The sequence below is a fragment of the Dunckerocampus dactyliophorus genome, chromosome 13, assembly GCF_027744805.1.
Source record: "Dunckerocampus dactyliophorus isolate RoL2022-P2 chromosome 13, RoL_Ddac_1.1, whole genome shotgun sequence".
Classification (NCBI taxonomy): Eukaryota; Metazoa; Chordata; class Actinopteri; order Syngnathiformes; family Syngnathidae; genus Dunckerocampus; species Dunckerocampus dactyliophorus.
Window position 1 is genome coordinate 24033543 of NC_072831.1, and position 22310 is coordinate 24055852.

The following is a 22310-nucleotide window of genomic DNA, read 5'->3' on the forward strand; positions in this document are numbered from 1 at the left end:
TAAGACTCGCCGGATCATTACTGAGCATGCGCAGTTTGGCATGGCATACAAGTAGGGAAGCCGACGTGGAGCAAAATGACAGATGGGGTTTTGTGCTGTGTATTGTACGACTGAGTCGATCCACTGAATGTGATGATGATTCACTGCTGCCCGCTCACGATTTGACATTAATGTACTAGATCAGATAGTAATTATTGCATTATTGTTTTATACAATTAAGCTCATGCTTGCTAGACCTCCTCAAATTCCATGTGCACTAATGATGCACTACTCCAACTGGTTGATTGGCGTTAAAAACAGGGCAAACCTCCGGAATGCATGGAAAAATGGGGCTAACAGTGACTGGAGCAACACCGGAGGTGTTGTGGACGTGCAGAACCGCCACACCCCGAAGCCTGGCGAGAAGACATGCAAGTTAGCCGTCACCGCCCATCTCTGGAAAAAGGGTAAGAACAACGATTCGGCGTTAAATATCAGGGGCCTGTGGGTATATTTCTAACAGTTTAGCTCAGTGGGTCATCCACACGCTTCATATCGGTCGCTTTTCTGTGCGAATAACCTCGGAGGTTGCAGACTTCCGGCCGGAGTGGCCGGCTTCCCTAGTCGGGTCAAGAGGGGAGGGCGAAAACGTGCTCCGTTACCAAGGCGACGGTCAAGCTAACAGCTCTCACTAGTGAAGCTAGGCTAGCACTCTAGAGGTGACTTCGCTTCGTCTTTCTCTGCATTTTATTTAAAAAAAAAATACCATGCCTGCTCCAAATATGAACGTGTCGGAGGAATGCACTGTAAGTATGATTTGACCCCATTGTGTGTGTATGTATGTGTGTGGTTAGCATCTCACCCATTGATCTCGAATCCACTTTTGCATTTATTAAACATACTGTAGATACATATTTACTGTTAAATCCTTTTGTCAGTATTATTTTTCCCATGTTTGGCAAAATGTTGATTTTAAGGGATTATTCAGAGTTTGTCTATTTAAAAAATCTTTCATTAATTATTTGACAAAGTGCATATAAGCAAATTTTTGCCATTTTTGAGTAGAATACAGTACTCACTAGAGATGTCATCTTCTCCTCCTCAGTCAGCCACTGTGGGCTTAAATTGCGGGCTTATTTTGTTAAACATTTTTTCTCTGATCAACCAATAATGAAAGTGGAGGCTGCCATTTGCTCTGATCAACCAATCAGGACTGGGGGCCCACAAGCTGGCCCTGAGAGTCGAATCAGAATCCTGACTGGCTAAAAAAAACAGCCCGATTGCTAATACAGTGTCTCTGACAGAATCCAGCACTCCTCATTCTGAAGGCCCTGGGCAGATTTCATTGATATGGCAACACATAGATGCTGAAATCTGATTGGACAAAAAAATCTAACATACACATACACTACTGGAAGCACTGCAGCCAAGAAACACACTAGTAAATGAAGATAATAGACTGTTGGGAATGAATTAATGTAATTTAATGGAACAGATACTACAAATTTTGAAATGTAAAGTTTGAAATGTAGGTCAGTTCTTCTGGTAATGGTTGCACACCACTGACTTACATACATTGTACACAGCTAGCCACCTAGCCACTTTGTTCCACGTCGGCTAATAATTTTTGTAGTAAAGAAAAACACTAGTTTCATATGATTTTTTCATTTTGAAAAAACGTATCATGTAGATTTATCAGATGAAACGACGTAGATGTTCAGACTTGTCTGCACCCTTAATCACCGTTACCTTTAAAGGGATAGTTCGGATTTTTTGACATGAAGTTGTATGACATCCCCATCAGCAGTGTAGTCTATTAACAACGACTTACCCCCACTTGGTTTCCTAAGTGCAGTTCTGGTCGGAATTTGGTGCTGAAGAACGTAGTTTCCCTTGGTTGCTGGGGACATTTAAGTAAAGAGTTTGGCTTCTCCAAACAATGTGCGTTCAAAAGAGCAAAAAAAATCCGACCCCACAAATCCTGCAGTGCACGAAAGGTCTCCCTGCTGAAGATGGCACATGCACTGTACAGGCCCGCCTGAAATTGGCCATTGACCACCTGGATGACTCAGAAGAGGCCTGGAAGAAGGTGATGTGGTCAGATGAGACCGATGTTTTTGGGCTCAACTCAGGTTGCCATGTTTTGGGTTGCCAGGCGACACCCTCGGAGCCTGAATGATTTGGAGGCTGTCTACAGGGAGGAGTGGGCCAACATCCCTGCCGAAATGTGCTCAAACCTTGTCACCAGCTATAAAAAGCGTTTCGCATCTGTTCTGGCCAATAATGGCTTTCCTGCAAAATATTAACATGCTGTTTGTCCCGGAGGTCAAATACTTATTTTTGACCAGAAATATGCAAATTCATAAAATACATACAATGTCTTATTCCACTTTTGTGGTGATAGCCTGTCTCTCACTGTCAAAATGCACCTATCATTAAAATGATACACTGTTGCACTCGGACGTGGGCGAACCTGCAAAATCAGAGGGGTCAAATACTTATTTCCCCTATTGTATGTACTTGTACCATATAATTACATACACACAACCACTAACCTGTAAAAATACCGCAAATTGTTTGATGATGATAATACGTTGCACGTACCCAAGCCTTTGTCTTTGGTTGCATGAGCACAGTATGTCTTCTAAATGCCGTATGTTTTATGCTTGAACATGCTTAATTTAGACAAAAAACACGTACAATTTGCTTACATATGCATATTTTTTTTTTTTACTAATAGGCCGTAGTCAACTGAGAACCAGCGAGGAACCACAATTCGATTTTTTTTCAATGAATACATTTGAAATACTGATAAAGCGAAGCTGCGAAAGTCGAAGCGCGAGGCGAGTGGCGACTGTATACTCTTCCTCCATACCTTCTGAACGTAGAGTCATTTAGGACGCTCTCAAACTGTGGTATGAGTACCACCGGTCGTAAACGGGTGACAGAGATTTAAAAATAAATAAATAAAAGTATGTTAGAGACGTGCATAAAATAATTGTACATGCACAAATGTATTCAAGTGTCAAATGTGTCAAAGATTTGCTGAAATCGAATTTAAATTCAAATTTCTTTGCTGAAATATTCACGGTAATTCAGTTTAATTCACCTTATACGCCACAAGTTCTTCAACTCAAATAATTCGGGGCTTAATTATACATGGGGAAAAAAGCGGAGTTAGTGCGCTAGCAAGATGTTCTCGTGAAAAAGATGAGAGGAATGCTCCCTCAGGAGCCATAAGGATGGATGAAAGATAATGAAGGAACGTAGTCTTCAATCTTTCCCCCGCCAAAATCCCAATTCCCTAACGCGATAGGCTTTATTATCCAATCAGGCCTGATTGAATTGCTGCATTCACTGTTTAATGGGCAGTCTTCCTGCTGTTGCTATGCACACATGAGCTCAGTGTTGCCATCGTCATTGCAGGCTACAAAATAATCAAGAAGATCGGAGAGGGCAGCTTCTCTGAGGTGGTCAAAACTCAGAGCCTGAAGGATGGGAAGTACTACGCGTGCAAAACAATGAAGCAGACCATTAACAGGTGAACGCTGATGTTATCCAGATAAGCCTGTGGTTTCTTGAAGTAAATCTGTGTCCTGTGTGTGTGTTATTGCGTAGTGTGGAACAGGCCAACAACCTGCGGGAAGTTCAGGCGATGAGGAGACTCAGCCCACATGCAAATATCATCCAGCTGCATGACCTCGTTTTGTGAGTTCTTTGTTCATCTTCTAACAAATCACCTCACTGCATTGAATGCAGTATTATTATAGTATTTGTTCTATCTATACTGTAGAAATGAAACTTGGATGAATTTATCAGTCAACCATGGCTCCCCAGTTCCCTGGCAGCACTCATGCAGGCCCAGACCATGACGCTACCACCAACATACTTGACGAGACACAATTAACCTGCTACTCACTTGTATTGCCAGCTATTTAGAAGAAATAGAAAATAAAGTAGATCTCCATCTGGGATATGTGTGAAGACCTCCAGTGAATGGTGAAAAACCGCAAAAAGCACATGCCTATTTTTGTACTCAAAACCCTATAATATGCCACTCACAGTGATTGAACACATTTTGAATTCAGTTTTACACCTTAAAAAACATTTACAGGCATGCAGTGGATAATATTATACTTACAAAAGCAGTGCAGTGACACATCACATCTTGTCAAAGCATCTTCCTGCTGGAAAATGTTGAGGGAATTGACTTGGGAGACAGCACCCTCTGCTGGATTCATAGCTGCAGGATTCTTTTGTTTGTTTGTTTTAGTTTTTTCTACTGCAGACAGCGCCATCAAACCAGTTTCTATTTAAGTTACCATAGAAAAGCAATTTATTTACAATCCAAAGCAGAGCAAATAAATCAGCGAATAGGCGAGATAATAAAAATGTGAGGGGTGCGCTCACTTTTGTGAGATACTGTATTATTTTCTGATTTGTGGTTTCAGTGACAAAGCAACCGGCACCGTGTCTTTGATTTGTGAGCTGATGGAGATGAACATATATGATCTCATTAAAGGTGGGCATGGCTTTGACTCCCAAAAGTGTTGGAAAACTATCATCCGAATGATATTTTGTTGTGCCTTGCAGCAAGACAAACGCCACTGCCGGATCAGACGGTGAGACACTACATGTACCAGCTGTGTAAGTCACTTGACCACATGCACAGGTAACTTTCATTTTACCAAATGAAGCAATGGGAACGTTCAGTTATAATCTGTTCCATGGTCAAATTCCTGCCGTCATACTGCTTTCATGAACTGCATAGGTGATGTTTTAAGTCACATTCTGACGATACACTGTTGTACAAGTGTAAAAATAAGTTAACAAAAAACACGAAAAACTACTCACCCTGAGAAGACTCTAGAGAGACACATTATACACATTGTTTTCAGAACAACACTGCCACCTAGTGGTCTTTAATAGGTTGAACGCATACGTGCTGACTCGCGCACGGATTCTCATTCTTAGTGAGCCACATACAGCTAGTCAAAATATACATACGATGTTAGACTTACACACACACACAAAGAAGAAATGGGAGTGAGCCAAAAAAAAATAAAAGTAACAACCATAAAAGTGAAATAGCTGATCAAAAGTTTAAGACCACAGGTTATAAAAGCCAAAATCTTGGCAAAAAAGTGGATTCAATGTCATTTTCCGTCAGGTGTCCACACTGTCATGATCTCTTGATGGCGAAGGCAAAAAGCTTTTTCTCTTTGAACGCAGTCGGATTGCTGAGCTGCATAAGCAAGGCCTCTCACAGCGCGCTATTGCCGCTGAGGTTGGACGCAGTAAGACATTTGAAACTTCTTCAAAGATTCTGAGGGTTACGGAACAAAAAAAGCCGATTGGTAGATAAAAAAAAAGTCACCCGAGGCGCCGAATGGCTGTCTGTCCAGACAAGGGACAATCCTCGGCCCAAATGAAGGTTGTTACTGGTACCAAGTGCAGTCCAATAATCATCAGACGGCATCTGTGAGAGAAGGTTTTTAAGAACATAAAACATTTTCAAAGGCCTTGTCTCCTTCAATGCCACAAAATTGCCCGTCTGGAATTTGCACAAGAGCACCAAACATGGGACATGGGAAATGTAACCTTGGGGGGTGCTTTGGTCTTAAACTTTTGACCAGCTGATGATGAAGCCTATTTCAGTTTAATGGTTGTTTCCAATAAACTGCTTACTCAACTTGTGTCTCACTACCGTTTCTTCTTTTTGCATTTTAAGCACTACTTAGAACCTCCTTAAGATCCGTCCATCTATTTTCTATGCCGCTTATCCTCACTGGGGTCGTGGGGTTATGCTGGAGCCTATCCCAGCACATATAGACAAACAACCATTCGCACTCACATTCATACCTATGGACAATTTAGAGCTGATCTCCTGACTGTGTGGCACACAACACACAACGCGTTGCTGACTCGCCGTTCGTGCATTTTCTAATTGAGACCGACTGCTAAATAACCCGCCATGGGGCCAAAGAAAGTTGTGCAACTCCCAGCAATTTGATTAAGATGGTGAGAAACACTATTAAAAGGATGTACAGGAAGTCCACAAGTTCTATCCATTCGTCATTTGTAATTACTTCATATTGTTTTATGCATGCAAAACTAGAATTATTCTCTATATCTGTATATTTTTAAATATTTTTGCGTCTGGAGTAGATTTATGGAATTTACATTATTTCCTATGGGAAAAATGGCCTCGGTTTTCGTACGATTTGTTTTCAGCTGGCGTTTTGGAACGAATTAACGAAAAACGAGGTACCACTGTATTTAGATATTTAAATATTCAGACCCCTTTCCAAGTTCTATGTCTGATTCTATGGTTATCCTCACAACTTTCCCGTTTCACATCACTGGTGTCAAAAATCTATTTGTGCGGCCCGCCACAAATAGATTTGGCACTACCTGCTTGCCTTTGCTCATAAACACATTGCCATGTTCCCTGCCCCTGCAACCTGTCATGCCACAAATAGATAGCAGTCCTGTGAGCCACACTGTATTTTATAGTAATAGTTTTCCAGCATTTTGGGATGTGAAATGGCTGTCACGTTGCATTGCACCGATGTTAATAGAATCATGATTGAAGACGATTGAATTCAGAGGCTAACTTGGGACTGTTTCGGCTTTACAGCTGCGGGATCTTCCACAGAGATGTGAAGCCAGAAAACATTCTCATCAAAGTAAGCAGAAAGTCTCATGACATCCAGTGCAAGAGCTGCATAACACAAAGATAATAATGCTCAGTTCTTCAACCACAACAGTAAGCTCTGTCGTTAAACCAATACCGCTCTTGACAGTGTTCTTGTTCATTATTTTACTAGCACAACATTCTGAAGCTGGGAGACTTCGGTTCGTGCAGGAGCGTGCATTCCAAACCCCCGCACACAGAGTACATCTCCACCCGCTGGTACCGAGCCCCGGAGTGCCTCCTCACTGACGGCTATTACAGCCTGAAGATGGACATCTGGAGTGCCGGCTGTGTTTTCTTTGAGGTCATGAGGTAACTCCACGGGAAGGGTGCATTTTGGGGGCAGCTCTAAGTGTCGGCAGCAGGTGGCGATCAGGGTAGGAGGAAGGAGTTGACCCAGGAGTCGGCAGAGTAGACGTGGTCGGTCGGGGGAGCAGGCCATGGAATCGCAACATTTCGGCCAAGAGAAGCAGAATGCACATTGCCCCTTTGCACAAGTGGTTCTCAACTGATTTTGCTGTGGGACCCACCATCATGCCTCCATACCATGAAGAGAGAGCTCGTGCTGTGTTGCAGTCCCTTTAAATATCAGATATTTATCTGATATTTATCTGATATTTAAAGGGACTGCAACACAGCACGAGCTCTCTCTTCATGGTGCACCCTTCTCCAGCAGATATCTGCAGCTGTGTTACGGCACGTTCAGTCTCCACTCCATGTCCTTCCCCTCCTGCTCAAGCTTAACATCAAGCATAAAGATGGCACGCACCCCGTGGCAGTGTAGCAAGCGTATGGCACAGACAACACGAGGTGCATTCATGGACATCGGTTCCTTACATTTTTGCCTAACTATAGTTATAGTGCCCCACTAGGATCTAATATCTTTTGAAAAGCCCCTGAAATGAGCAGGACAGGGTACCTTTAGTTCACATTTGAACACCCTAAACTGTCATACAAGTGTAAAAATAAGTAAACCATTGCTAGAATTAAAAACAGTAAAGTCTGTCACACAAGCTTAAAAAGAAGTATTAAACGACATAACTGCCTGTCTTACAGAATCTTACTGCTTTGAATGCGAGTCCGCGTACACCATGGCACTTCCTGTGTTTATGCTTCTATTTCTCCTGAGAGCCCTGGGTTTTCTTTTGCAATAAGTACTGCAGAAAACGCCAAAGAAAAAGCACAACATGCAAAGAGAGGTCTTGCGATATGCTAACAAAAGATCTTACGTGACAGCAATTCGAATTCCGAGGTTTTGTGCGACTTTATGGCCATATTATACCCCCAAATTTGGGTTGAATTTCGAATCGAGTGACCTCTGGGGTGTTTGACTTTGGAGGTTTCACTGTACAGTACTCAATTATGATACTTATTAATATAAAGTATCTATTATATTTTCTCAAGTGTCAACAGTATACAAATGAAACTTGGATATGTTTGGAGGCGAGAGACGAGGGAAACCGACACGCATGCACATGCCAATATACCTATTGAGGCCGGAAAAATGATCTAGTTCATTTGAATTTGTGTGATTAATTAATTTATATATTCCTGTCCTAGGCCTAGTGCCCACGAGGCAGTTTTTCAATCTTGTCACATTTTAATCTGGCAAGATGTTGTGACACGAGGTCTTGTGGCACCCCAAGTGATGACACATCGGTCTTTTCAGCTTGAATCCTCTCTTCCCGGGCACCAACGAGTTGGACCAGATCGCCAAGATCCATGACGTGTTGGGAACTCCCGATCAAAGCGTCCTACGGAAATTCAAGCAGTGGGTTATCTCGCTTCTTCATCATCATCATGCACAGACGGACTTACCTGAGGGTCCACTAGGTGGTACATTGGTGTGTACGTCTATTGGTGACAGTGTGATGTTTGACGCTTGACAGATCCAGAGCGATGCATTTCAACTTCCCCATGAAGAAAGGCTCCGGAATCTCGCGCCTTATTCCCGAATGCTCGGCACCGGCTCTGTCTCTGCTCTATCAGATGCTGGCCTACGACGCCGACGAACGCATCACGGCGGAAACTGTCCTGAGGCACGCATACTTTAGGGAAATACGGTAGGTACTGCAGATTGTCGTAGTTACGGTAGATATATACAGCACCAACATTTTGGACACTTTCCAATGTTATTAAGGAAAGGGTGTCCAAACTTTGGACAAAATTATGTATTTACACAAAGCAACAATTTCTACATTAAAAAAAATAAATTCCTGAAAATTCACTATACGTTTACAGTTTATTTTTACATATTTTAAAATACTGTATGAAATCGTAATTATTTGATGTATTTTATATTCAAATAATAATACGTATTCATCTATATAATAAAAAAAAATAGAATACAAATATTTTATGTTCAAAATCTGCATTTTAGGTTTATTTTATATTTCGAAATATATTTCCCAGAAATGTGTATACAGTGTTCCCTCGCTACATCGTGGTTCACCTTTCTCGGATTCTTTTAAGTGCAATTTTTTTAATAGTGTAAGAATGTGCATTGTGTTCGGCCTCATTGCAGTGTATTAGTGCAATCTATCGGTGCTCTGTTGTATGTGTCTGTTATTGAATTTACCACTGCTACCAGCAGAGGGTGTCGTCTACTCATGTTGAAGATGTGTGCAGCCCCACCTCATCTCAGCGTGTTTATGTGCCTGTACGAGCATATTAGGAACCCACAGTAGACAATAGCCGGCTAAATATAGTTCCAGACAGAGGATGCCCTCTGTGAAGCCATCTTCACCACCTGGAGCAACATTCCCACTAGCCTCCTGGATCAAGCATGCCCAAACCAATTTTTCAGGGGATGAAGAAGAATAGCGCAGCTGCTCATTACCGAGTCCTTTTTCGAACATTTTATTTCCAGTCAGTTTAATGCTTGTTTGCAATAAATTGCTTACTCACAAAATTGTTTTTCTCACTCCCATTTCTTCTTTTTGCATTTTGAAGCTCTACTTAGAACCTCCTTAAGATCCAACAGTGCAAAAAGCAAATTAAAATTTTGATCATTTTGAGTGTACACCTAGAAGTGTATGTATTTTGCAAAAAAACCCATCAAAATAATCAATTTTATATTATTTGAATTATTTGATTTTGAAATGGCTTTTTCCCATGAATGTTTATATATATATTTTTTTAATAGTTACAGGTTTTTTTAAAATTGATTTAATAAGCAATAATACATGAATTCATATAATTGAGATTTAATTTTAAATGCATATACAGTATGACCAGAAATACATGTACTGTATTTAGAAAAAATATGTAATATATTTATTTGTACGCTTTCAAATATTTAGAACATAAAACAATATCTAATATTATTTGATTCATTTTTTAAGTTTATATACAGTGGTACCTTGGTTAACGTCCGACCCAGTTAGCACGTTTTTCGGTTAACATCCACAAATTTTGCTAAAATTTTGCCTTGGCTTGCGTTCGCCCGCTTGGTTGCAAACTGTTGTATCTGTGCTCGGTTTGTTTACCCATCTTGGATCACGCCCCAGGACGAAAGCTCTCGATACTTAGTTCACTCTCAGCTACGGCAGCCTGCAAGGCACATACAGTAGACGTAATGCAAGACAATGGACCCTCGCGTTGATGCCTACTTGTCATTATTTCAATGAGCGCGACGAACTCTAAATAAGCCGCTAGGAGTCCAAAGGAGGCTGCGAGTGAAAGTGAATACCACCAATTAATACAAGAAAGAATAATAACTTTGAGGATGGCGTCCATGTTCAACAAATAAGTATCATCCTGAAGAAAAACAACGTAATCAAGTGAGCTAATGTTGCGAAAGGAGTAACAGTGTTAACAAAACAGAGACCACAAATCATGGAAGGTGTTGAGAAGCTGTTGCGGCTCAACCCGTTGTCAGCGCGAGGCTGCTGGATCTAACACAGAAATGCCTCCAAGTGATGAATTTAAAGCAAGCAGAGGCTGGTTCGAAAATGTAAAAAAAGAACAAGCATACATAGCATGCATAGTTTGTGCTAACAAACGTTATTATTAGTCTATAAAATGTATTTTGTGTTAAAATTGTTGGATGTCTGGAATGGATGAATTGGATTTACATTATTTTCTATTGAAAAATCTGCTTTGGTTAGGGTCCGTTTTGGTTTGAGTCCGTTTTGGTTTGAGTCCGTTTTGGTTGGAGTCGGACCTTCTGGAAAGGATTAATGATGCTAACCAATGCACCACTCTATTTCCCATGAATATTTATAGTATATTTTCCAAAAAATAAATATGAAACAATGAAATGTGCTCTATTTTTGAAATATTTTCTATAAGTTTGGTACAGACACGTTGTGCACTTTGTGTACTGCTGACTTGATTCCCAACAATGTTTCTCAATTCTGAAATTATGCAACCTTCTATTCTGTAAATAATTTCTCAGGCATATTTCCTCTTAGGGTGGCAGAGAAAAAATCTGCTGGAGTCTCCTCTGACCTGCTGTGGCGACCCACTCGACTTGGCAAACAAATGAGGGGGAGACACATGAGGCCTACACCTTTAATTGGTGTAAGTAATTAGCTATTTTAATATATGATTTGTTCATGGAGAGCATTTCTCCTTCTCTCTTTAGCACAACACAAAGCACGTAGCAGAGCCCCTCTTCAGACGAAACATGCCCCATTATACTACTGAGCTGCCCAAACTCAACATGGCCGTCACGGGGCCACAGCGGTCCTTCCCAGCTTCATCTTTGCCCGCGTTTACACTCACCCACAGGGGCACCCTGCCAGCCATCACCTCTAAAAAATGCCAGTCACGTTTGGCCAAGGTAAACTCAGCCCATGCTTTCATTGATTTGGTATTATGTTACGTCTCTTTTTCTCTTCACAGTCCGAGTCACAAAAGGTGTCCTTAAAGCCCTTCTACATGCCGCCTCTGGGCAGGAAACACGGCGGAGGCTGCTGAGAGCCAAAAACACTTGACATTTGATTTAAAACTTCCTCTCAAAACAGGACAGACGTGAAAATTCCCTTCCGTGGTCGGTCAATAATAGCTCTGTTACTAGTAGGGAGTTCTTATTTGTAAGCTAGCAAAAAGAGCTGTACATGAGGAAAAACTTCCTTCTCGGACAAGTACCCAGTACTTTAAATGAAGGGCTTTACATCATAGTCCTACATATTACAAAAAACCTATTGTTGTGTTTTATAATATAGGCATTGTAAATGTCACACAGGTTAAATATATTATACAGATCCTCATTAAACTAATTAAGCTGCACTTTGTGTTGTAAATGTGATGTAAAATGTAATTTAAGTCACAACACATGGTCACCGTAATTTTTTATACTGAGAAAAGAATGGTGACTACTATAAAATACTGCAAAGAAAAAAACAGGAAAGCTTCTAGATTTAATTAAACTTATTTGTTTAAAGTTTTAAAAAGTGTTTTAAAAAAGGATAAAATTGTCCAAATATACAAAAAAAAAAAAATTTACTCATACTTCAAACATGACACAAAATGTAATAAATTACATGATTAAATTCTAATTCTGATTAAATCGGTAACATTTCTTTAAAATCTGAAGCCTAAAGTCACAAGGAAACAGCAGTTTTCACATATTTGTGATAAAATCATAAAAAGGTTATTTCAATATTTTGAATTGCTGTGCAGTGTTCACATAGAAATGTAAATATAAAATACTGTATATTTAAGTAATTAAATTGTGGCTACCCTGTCTTAATTTCTTTACATTTATACATTTAGTATTAATGGTTACAACTAATCCTTAATACTAAGACTCGAGTATAATTATTTTATATTTATTAAAATAATTGTAAAAATACAATTTCTTCATTAAGAACCTTCATTATTATTCTAATTAAAATGGGGACTTTTTTTTTTTTTTTTTTACTTAAGCACTGATTGCTACAAAATCCTTCATGCTACGACTTGTGAGTACAATAACATTTTATTTTATTATATTTATTAAAATATTATTACATTTTATTTTTTATTTAATTTATTCACAATCAATTGGGGAACAATTTTTAAATTAATTTTATATTCATTAAAATCATTTAAAAATAATCCATTTTCTGTACTACTTGTACTGACTAGGGCCGTGGGTACGTTGGAGCCGAATAAAGAAAAATAATAAACAACTCAAATAAATGTGCAAGATGCATCTTTTCATTATTATTTTTGTTTTAACTGAAGCATAACACTACTTTGTGTCTCGATGCGGACCTTCCTTTTGTTTTCAGACCTTCCTTAATTTGGATTTTTGGGATTCTTCCGCACTTGTTCATAGAGAGCAAAGGTACAGCGTTGTCGTGTACAGCATGGACAAACAGAAGAAGAAAACAGTGTATTCAAGATTATTTTTAATATTATTAATATGTATACTTTAGGCTTTAGAAATATAACTATCAATGACAAAACTTCCATGGGAGAAATGGTAAGTTTGCTCTGCCCTCCCCCGACATCCCCGCTGTCATCAAATCCATTAATTACAATATACACAGTATGATACAGAGCAGATTTCAGTCTGAAAATAATATTAAAATAAATGCTCAATAGATAAAGGATATCATACTTTTCTACTGTATTAGCCATCTGTGAGTTGTGAGCACACCAAAAACATGGAAAGCCATTTTCTTCTAATAAACTCATTTAAGTGCAAACTTTTTTTCTTTAAAAAGACTATAATGATTGCAGCATACACTTTTTCTGATTTTTTTTTTTTTTTTGGGGGGGGGGTGTTAAAGCCAAGTGCAAAAAGGCAAGCGGCCCTTTTTTTGTTGTTCCAATAGAGCAGTAATAATATAATAATAATATCAGTGCACAAAAAAAAGTCATTAATTGGGGATTTTCAACTCGTGAAAAGTAGCGGATGCAACATTCCCAGATGCTTGATGGTTAAAAAAAAAAAAAAAAAAAAAAGGTGAGGGAGGGATAGCTCCACTAAATGTTAATAAAGTAACCCTGAGCAGAGTCTAGATTACACCATTACGGTTTGTTTGTTTGTTTTTTAAAAAAAGGGTTACATACTATCCAAAATGTCTGCTTTGCATCGTAGCCTTAACTCCATACAAAAATTAAAAAGAAAAAAACTCTAAAATGAGTAAAATAACACCTTTCTCTTGATGCATTCTTCCTCTAAGGTCAAGTGAGTGATAAACAAGACAAAAGCTGTTAACAAAGAAGGCAAGGCAGGGGGATTTTAAAGAAAAAAAAAAAAGGAAAGGAAAGGAAAGGAAAGGAAAAAACTTGCAATGCTTGCAGGGGTGAAGAGCAGCATCAGACTCTGGCTTGCAGGGTTTCTTTAGCAGCAGAAATATTGTGGCTATACTACTGTTCCACTGGGAGAGCTGGCTTGGTTTTGGGTGGACAATAAACCCTGGAAAAAGGAAAACAAGGAGATTTGCATTTGGGAGGGAACAAAAAAATCGGTTGTCATAAAGTGCAGAAAAAAAAAAAGAAAAGTCAAGCCACAAAAACAACTCTGGTGCAAAGTGAGTGATTTGTCTAGCGTGTCTTTTAACGCCAGCACATGGCTGACCTCAACTGTTTTTTATTTTGTATTGATTATTCTAATTCTGGACTGCAGGGGGCTTGCTAAGTGTGGCCATTTTGGGCCACAGCTGGCTTTTCATTGGCTCTCCAGTGTTTCCCGCAGAACTGCAATGTATTTGTGGTGGTGGGTCACTAAATTACAGAACCTAATTTGCATATTTGGCCATGACGCAGGTGCGTGTAATTGTAATGGATGATGTAGGAGAGAGGAATAACATTGTGGCCTAAATATAGCGACAAAGTTGCTAAGGCGGCATACTGCTACATATTGTTATTCTCTGGCAGACCAGGTGCATATGAGCTGTGTTAAGATGCAGACTTGCGATGCATACGTCACCTACTGTACGAAGCTGTAACGCCAAGCTACATTCACAGTCCCATTATAATGTGTTGATGAGCAAGAGCGAACAGATACTGTAGCTCCAAATGCATTTGTGACAGCCCGCCACAAATAAAACACTGCCTTTGGCATATTGTAAAAATAAAATACATTAATTATTGAACTACTTTATTAGTTATTACAATTTTGCTGTGTCACCTATAACAAAGCTAAGATGTGGATGTTCTCAGGTAGTTTAGCATTGACCTACATCAAATTGGAAAAGTTTGGACACCCCTGCTTTGAGATCAGCTGAGAATTAATTTACAAAAGGATTCCTTTCTGAAAGAAAGCGAATGAAAGATGTTGCAGAAATCCAGAAAACAACTGAAAGCAAATAGTGGAACATCCCGAGTTAAGCCCTATTTAAAAAAAAAAATTGAGGGGAAAAACTGCTTTGAAATGTACACAAAAAAACAAATCTTCAGCTCAATGATGGCAAAATGTGATAACCATAAACGCATGAATGGAACTTTCTGCAAAACAAAGCAAAGCAGTTTCGCGCGCCTGTCCTGGCCACTCAGTACTACGTGGTAAATGTACACAAGATGGTATGGTACGCGCTGTCCACACTGCTCAGCACAGTCTAGCCAGGCCACAATAAACTGATAAGCCTAATAATAAAACGATACGCCGCAAAGTGACTTCCACATTAAAAATAAGCACAAGTTTTGCTGGTTAACTTACTTAACACTATGTATTGCTGCAACAATGAATAGATGATTAATCAATTATCCAATCAACAACTTTTTTGGTATTGGATTAACGTTTTTTTCCCCCAAATGTACATATCCTCCGATTTCAGCCTCTGAAATGTGAGAGGAATATTTTCCAATTTCCTGAGGCACACACTTTGGAAAAACAGTGATCAACATTTTTGCCTCTTGGTCCGTCTATGGCCTAACCGATTATTCCATTAATCAAAACAACAAGCGTCACCTTAAATTGACTCAGAAAATAATCTTTAGTTGCAGCAACTGTGTGACAGCTATAAAAATGTTAAGATGTTACTTCTGTTATGATGGCACCTGTTTGATTCGGGAACAGATTCATTCTATTATTAATCCATATGAAAAAAATGGCCTGGAACCTTTAACAAATGAATTGTCACAGAACGTATTCAACTGTGGAGGTTCCACTACGTCTTCTGTGTCACAGCCAAAATGCACATAATAGTTTGGGGATTAAACCAAGAAAGAAAATGAATGAATAAAACTCGCTCTTTTCTGGCTATGGTGGGAATCTGATCAAATGCCACGCACATAAAAAATAAAAAGGCACCAATTTGGCTTAACACCATATTGCACTTCTTATAGATGCTTCACAGAAATACCAGAGTTGAATATTTTTGAAAATGGTTCCAATTCCACACTTGCAACATGTTAAAATAGTGCATGGAAATCACAATTCTAGTATCAAAATATTCTGAATGAATAAATGTCATTTTGTTTGCAATAATATTTTTAAATGCTTTTCATATGTCCAGATTGTCATTAAGATTCATGTGTTGTGCACTGACAAATTTGAGGGGAAAAAAAAAAATCCTTTATCATGTTCATTCTTGGCTTTTGTGTATTTCTGTGAACAGATCAACTGATGGACGTATAAATGGCCACTAAATAAACCTCTGAGCGTCTGTTGTTGCAGAGGAGATACAGTTTCATTTGCAAAGCAGCAGAGATGTGAGGCATGACTTGTTTACTATAATGCACGGTGACGTGACTGATGGGTGAGTGCGCTATAAATTATAAGATCTTCCTCCACATAAAGGAAACCCCTCTTGGTCATGTGTCCTGATTTGGCAAAGAAGCGGTGGGTGGGGGGGATTGGGTGGGGTGGGGTGTGATATGTGACTCATCTAAGCCTCTAAGCTAACTTTTGCTACTCAGATAACGTCTGTCTTGTCAGTTTGCAACCCACCATCAGCTTCAACATTTGAGAAACAGTTTTACGTCCCCTCCGTTAAAAAGAACTTACCACTTTGCCTGGCCTCGCCCATGTGCAAATAAATCCCTCCTGACAAGCAGTCACTAAACAGTCCTCTAAAAATATGAGTACAGTCAGTCTCTCGTGTGCTATCTTTTTACAGATAAGGGGCTCGAGCAGCGGCACGTCCTCCATGCGCGGGCACAGCAGCGTGCCCAGCGTCTTGGCAGCGTCCGTTTTGCTCTTTGTCAGCAGGTTGAGCTTGTCGCTGCTCTTGCTGCTGATGTGGCCCATGCTGTGGTTGCGCTTGTGGTCCTTCTCGTGGTGGCGCTCCTTGCGGTCGTGGAGTGAGAGCGTGGCGAACTTGCTCACGCCTGTGGCAATGGCGCTGTCCATGATGCTGCCTCCGATGCCGCCGCCACCACCACCCTTGTTGCTGTTATTTATCGTTGTTGTCGTCGTCGTCGTTGTTATTGTGGTGGTGGCGGTGGGGGTGGCGCCGGTGGAATGGGGCAGGCTGTTGGAGCGTGGTAATGTAGTCGAGACAGAGTTCACGCCAGGCGTACTGGCACCGCTGTTGTTTCCGTTGGTAGCGTTACTAGACGTGTTGGCGAGAATGGTAGCACCTGCCGGTAGGCTGGTGGCATTCATCACGTTAGTGTGCGTCCGTGTCCGTGAGAGTGGAAGATGTGGAAAAAGGATGTCCTCTGTGAGGTCCCATAGGCACAGCTGAGTGTCCTGGCCCACTGAGCCGAAGCGGTACGTGACGCTTACGGGCCGGCTCTCCGTGGAGTTGCGCTTGGAGAGGCGCGACTGAGTGCTGTTGGCACGGTCCCGCCCAAAGTTGATTATCTGATCCTGGAAGTCCTCGTCGCTGCCGCTGAACTCCAGCGGGTCGCTCTCTTCCACACTGGTGGTGTAGTGGTCAAACGCCACCACACTCACCCACGACTTGTGGCCGTGACCCCGGGCGATGACGCGACAGTCCAAGAAGGACCACACGGTCACGAGGTCGTCCTCGCCGCCTGCGACGATGTATTTTCCGTCAGGGCTCCAGCACACGCACAACAAACCGCCAAAGTAGCTCTTCATAGTGCCGTGGAGCTCCACAGTGTCAAAGTTGAACACCCGCAGGAACCCGTCCTGGCTAACACAGGCCAGGAACTTGCCGTCTGGGGAAAAGGAAAACTCATTCAGGGCGCCCTCGCCGACTGTCCATTTGAGTAGGGGGTTCCGCGTGGATTTGCTCTTACAGGTGTGTACAGAGTAGTTCTCGCCCTGTTTGAGCAACTGGTAATGGGGCGCCGTGGTACCACACGTGTGCTCCACGTTGTACAGGTACATATTCCCACTGGCGTGTGACACCAGGAAAAGGTTCTCAGAGCCTGGTACCCACTTCACACATGTGACTCTGGACTTGTCTATTAGTCTCTGGCAAAGAAGAGTGAAACAATGTCAGTATAATAGCATCACAAAGCAAACATTAGCCATGTCCCAATTCACGTATTTAAAGGGAAATTACATAACAAATGCGGCCTTCTTTTCCTGTTTTTTGCTGGACACAGCACAATATGGCAGAACAAATGTGGGTATTGGTTTTGGAAATATAGTGTCACATCTTCAACTTTCAGGGACCTTTAAAACCCATTTACATTCCAGCTAAAATAGGTGACATTAGTAGCAACATGACATAAGGATGGGAACGTACGCCACAAGCAAGAATTTCCCCAAGGCTAGACAGTCTCTTTAAATAACAATGGTTGGCTTTTGGAGGTGTTTCGGAAGGTGGGGCCTGCTAAGACGTCGGTGTCCTCCAAAGGGTGCAGGCAGCCTCATAATTGGGACACAGCTATAGTTGGAAGTTTAGGAATGTGAGGACACTTTTAACAAGTACTCACACTGCACTGCACTGCACTGCTCTGGGCTTCAGCATGTGTGCCGTCACTTCATAATACAGGACTGTATTACCGCAACTTTCAAGTAGTGTCTACAGTTGGCTTGTGCGCTCGCATGAGCACAAAAAAAACGCGGGCTTTCCACTACGTGGATTACTTTGAGTCATTCTGTTTATTTCCATGATGCAAGATGGCGGACTGATTGTACTGCGAATCCCGGTTGGGCACTTGAGAAATGTTGCCGGGCCCAGGCACACCTCTTCAAACAGCGTTAGGGCCAGGGAAGTACACCGCACTTCAGCTGGGATGGGAGCCGAACTTTATGTCTAAAGCGTAAACACCGACAGGGCTCCAGACTACTAACTTTTTTTTTTTTTTATATAAGTTTAAATAGGAGCACAGTGGGTGGCCCCTAACTTAAAATTTCAGGAGCGCAAAAAAAAAAAATTTAGGGGCACACACTCAAACCACCCTGTTTCTGTCCCTAGGTTCTGGAAGGCCTCTTTGGTGGCGTCATATACACCTTAAAATGAAATCACACCATTTGATTGCTACACGTTATGACTGCTGTGCAAAATTCTTTATTACTCCTTCAGTATTTACTGGAGACCAGAAACCACCTGCCTGTCACTGCACCTAACAGCTCTTAATCATTATCATCATATGCCGCAGTCTGATAGCGGTCGGTGGACAGAGCCAAGCCGGGCCATGGAGAACTTTTGGAAGAATTATTATTATTATTTTTTTTTAAACAACAAAAAAAACACATTTAAAAATATATATATATATTTTAAAGAACTACATCAAATAATATGTAAATGCATATCAATTTGAAAATAAGGGCATAAGGTTTGTTATTTTATTGGAAAAGAATATACTGTTAGAAGCCCATAGTTTATGTTCTTTCGTTTCAATATGTTTCCCAGCGGGCATTTAACACACCATAGTTGTGCTCCGAGACAAACTAAGAGCTACGTATAACCCTGTCTGATGCTGCCACAAATAACTTATATTTTTCCTCATTCATCGTTGTTTCCAAATGTTGATATTGTGTGTGAATGCGTAAAGGTGAGCTTTGATGACGTTATGATGTCTGTGTTGAGCGCTAGTGTTCGTATTTTGTTCAGTGTCACGTTCATTCATGCTAGCACACTGCCTGTTACCCAGACCAATGTGATAATCTTCTCTCAAGAAAAACTCCAGGCTTGTACCAATGGTGAGACTGTATTCTTTTTGTGCTACTAAGTGCAGTCAGAATGTGACATGCAGCGTTTTTATTGTGACGTGTGTGAAGAAAGTGTATTGTTGGTAGTCATCTTTCCTTCATGTTAAGCTTTCACAACTACAGTGGTCATCTTAAAAAAGACCCTCAGTTACATTGTGATTGCGTTTGTTTTATACACAACACATAATGGTTAAATAGCATTACATTTCATACATTATAACCCCAATACTGCCTTCTTTTCACACACAAGCCAATCACAGTGGCCAATCGCCCCCTGCTCTCACACACACCGGCCCGTCTTCATCTTCTTTGGTGTTCGTCTCTTTTCCTCTTCTTTTGCAGCCAATGTCGGTTGGCAAACTTGCTCATTTGCGCATTACTCTCAACTACTGGGCTGAAGTGTATAAGCAAATTAACTGGTCACACACGCGAGTAGATTAAATATTTACTCGCAATGTTTTAGTTGGGAAATGCGACCATTTAGTCGCAGTCTGGAGCCCTGACCTAGTCATAAACAGGACACACCACCAACAAATGAAGCACCTTTGTTTACTTCCTATTAGGTCACTACTGCATCATTTTAGGTCAAAACCAAATTGAGATCAATTAAAAAGACCTACCTCCTCGTTAAAAAGCTTGCTTGTCTCCTTTTTGATAGGGTCAATGAGCTGCACTTGCCCTGCGGAGAACCCCACCAGCAGGGACACGCTCTCTGCCGTCGCAGTGAGGTGGTTGAAGTCATGACAGGTGGGCTGTGTTCCCTTGTAGATGCGCTTGTCTATGGGCTTGCTCAGGTCAGCGGCCTGGGTGGGGGTGCACATAAGGAGCACATGACGTTGGAAAAATACAGCCAGATGCTATATAAAAGTGTCGCAAGCAGCCTTACAACAGTCCATCCTGTTGGTTGATTATTTACAGTTCACACTACCTCTGCAATGGAAACTTCCGCTTCATGAGACACGAGATGTATCCACTTAAGCCAGACAAACCAAGACCACGAGTACCAACTACACTGTTCACATACCTCACACCAGGCCAATATCAGGCACTTTATTAGCTGAACATTACATTGTTACAACAATACATACACATCACAAGCTCTTTGTTAAGAAGGAGTACTCATTTCAAGCACATTATAGCATTTTTCCAAACTTTACGACACCGTAACCTTAATCTCTGCATATCATCAACAGCACATCATCTAAGCATAACCTGGCAAAGAGACGACCATTACTTCCATAGTCAGTTTCCATGACATTCACACTGTACACATTTGCCTAAGCTGTGGTGACTGTGCTTATATTGGGTATTGACAACACACATGACCTGCAGTGTCTCAGCTTCATTTTCACAGTCAGCTGACTTGTTGGAAGAAACTGCTGATTACTGCCACAACAATGGGAATCTATACACAAGTCTAATGAAATCCTTTATTATAAATAATAATTCTATTATTGGGCGTGCTGGCAGTGATGAACGAAATCACAAAGAGGTGCTTCTAATTTTTCTTTTTACCAAATTCGAGACCTTGAGATGGGAAACGTGTTTGACAGCAAAACAAAGTGTTTTGCTCAATTAAATTGAAATTAGCTGAATGGCAGTGTCAAACCAGACTGTGATACTATACAAAGATACGTATAACAAATGTTAATTAGCGTATACCTAACAATAATACATATATCGCGATAACAACGATATTCCCGGCTTTTAGCTTCTTCTTTTTTTAACTTTAGGGTGATTATTCCTAAACATATAGTTTCAGGATTAAGTTTGATACATTTAGCCAGAAGACATTCCTAAATGCAAAGTAGCATAGTCAGTGGAATTACCATTGGCTATAATTTGTCCTCGCAACCCGTTTAGTTGCAAGCTAGCTGGCTAACTCCATTCAAATCAATAACAACAAAGCTAAATGGACACCTGTCAGAATATGGGGCGTCGACAGGTGGTTAACAATGAAGCTGTCACTTGTCACTACAAGTTATTGTCAGTTTAAACCCTTCTAAATATCAAAGAAATACATTTAAACACAAATCCTAACGCAAACACGGTGAATAAACGTGAACAAAATGACCAACTAGGGAGGTGAATATAGCCTCTGGCCTCGACAGCTAGTGGAGTCGCTGTGCTAACAAGTATGCTAGTACTGAAGCTAACTAGCCTGTTGGCTTATTTCAAAGTCACACACCTGCCAGAGTTGAGCTCACACAGTGAACGGACATCCCCAACCAGGCGACTACTCGCCCGAATGTGATCCACATGAAGCGGCTCTAAACCCCCTAAACAGAGTTCACTGACAGTTAGCATGTTAGCACGGTACCTTTCTAACGCCTTTGTAGATGTAGAAGTAGAGCTCACGGCCCACATTGAAACAGATCCTGTCGCCGTTGCCCGACTGGTCGTTGACGTTGACGAAGGAGACCTTGACCGGGTTGGAACCCTGCGAGTTGAAAGGCACTCTGTTCGGACGGCTGTATTCGGAGTGCGTGAGGAGTTTATAGACGCCTTCCCGGGTGGTGAACTGAGTTTTAATTTCGTTCATCTCCTTCCCTCCTCCCTCCGCCGCCATCTTTGAAATTAACATTCATCCCTTTCCCCCAGGCCGGATCTTACGCACGGGGGGAGGGGGCGCGGGCCATGGTAGTCAAGTTCTCCGGTTCTCACCATAAGTACAAC

General features: G+C 41.1%; 2 protein-coding genes across 4 annotated transcripts; one reads left to right on the forward strand and one right to left on the reverse strand.

Moving 5' to 3' along the window:
• The first annotated feature begins 58 nt into the window (after positions 1–58).
• LOC129192211 (MAPK/MAK/MRK overlapping kinase-like) lies at positions 59–16357 on the forward strand. Of its 2 annotated transcripts, XM_054795980.1 has the most exons (12): positions 59–446; positions 3406–3520; positions 3598–3687; positions 4431–4501; positions 4573–4651; positions 6620–6668; positions 6810–6988; positions 8346–8447; positions 8566–8739; positions 11092–11200; positions 11265–11462; positions 11525–16357. In XM_054795980.1, exons 1-12 carry the CDS (start codon positions 224–226, stop codon positions 11597–11599), a joined length of 1464 nt encoding a protein of 487 aa, XP_054651955.1. In that variant the 5' UTR covers positions 59–223; the 3' UTR covers positions 11600–16357. The 2 variants fall into 2 exon arrangements, with proteins under 2 accessions (XP_054651955.1, XP_054651954.1); XM_054795979.1 differs by having other exon boundaries at positions 11265–16357.
• Positions 13556–22249, reverse strand: wdr20a (WD repeat domain 20a). 2 transcript variants are annotated; one of them, XM_054795975.1, is made up of 4 exons: positions 21955–22248; positions 20255–20437; positions 16566–17945; positions 13556–14033 (listed from the first exon to the last, which is right to left on the reverse strand). In XM_054795975.1, exons 1-4 carry the CDS (start codon positions 22216–22218, stop codon positions 13980–13982), a joined length of 1881 nt encoding a protein of 626 aa, XP_054651950.1. In that variant the 5' UTR covers positions 22219–22248; the 3' UTR covers positions 13556–13979. The 2 variants fall into 2 exon arrangements, with proteins under 2 accessions (XP_054651950.1, XP_054651951.1); XM_054795976.1 differs by lacking the exon at positions 20255–20437 and having other exon boundaries at positions 21955–22249.
• Between the last annotated feature and the right edge of the window lie 61 nt (positions 22250–22310).

Excerpts from the sequence above, each read along its gene's own strand:
- LOC129192211 (XM_054795979.1), top strand. The coding sequence starts at position 224 with ATGCTTGCTAGACCTCCTCAAATTCCATGTGCACTAATGATGCACTAC. Across the intron at positions 3,521-3,597 it reads ATGAAGCAGACCATTAACAG|TGTGGAACAGGCCAACAACC; the intron begins GTGAACGCTGAT and ends GTTATTGCGTAG. Across the intron at positions 3,688-4,430 it reads CAGCTGCATGACCTCGTTTT|TGACAAAGCAACCGGCACCG; the intron begins GTGAGTTCTTTG and ends TTGTGGTTTCAG.
- wdr20a (XM_054795975.1), bottom strand. The coding sequence starts at position 22,218 with ATGTTAATTTCAAAGATGGCGGCGGAGGGAGGAGGGAAGGAGATGAAC. Across the intron at positions 20,438-21,954 it reads TCTACAAAGGCGTTAGAAAG|GCCGCTGACCTGAGCAAGCC; the intron begins GTACCGTGCTAA and ends ACCCCCACCCAG. Across the intron at positions 14,034-16,565 it reads GGGCGAGGCCAGGCAAAGTG|GGTTTATTGTCCACCCAAAA; the intron begins GTAAGTTCTTTT and ends TCCTTTTTCCAG.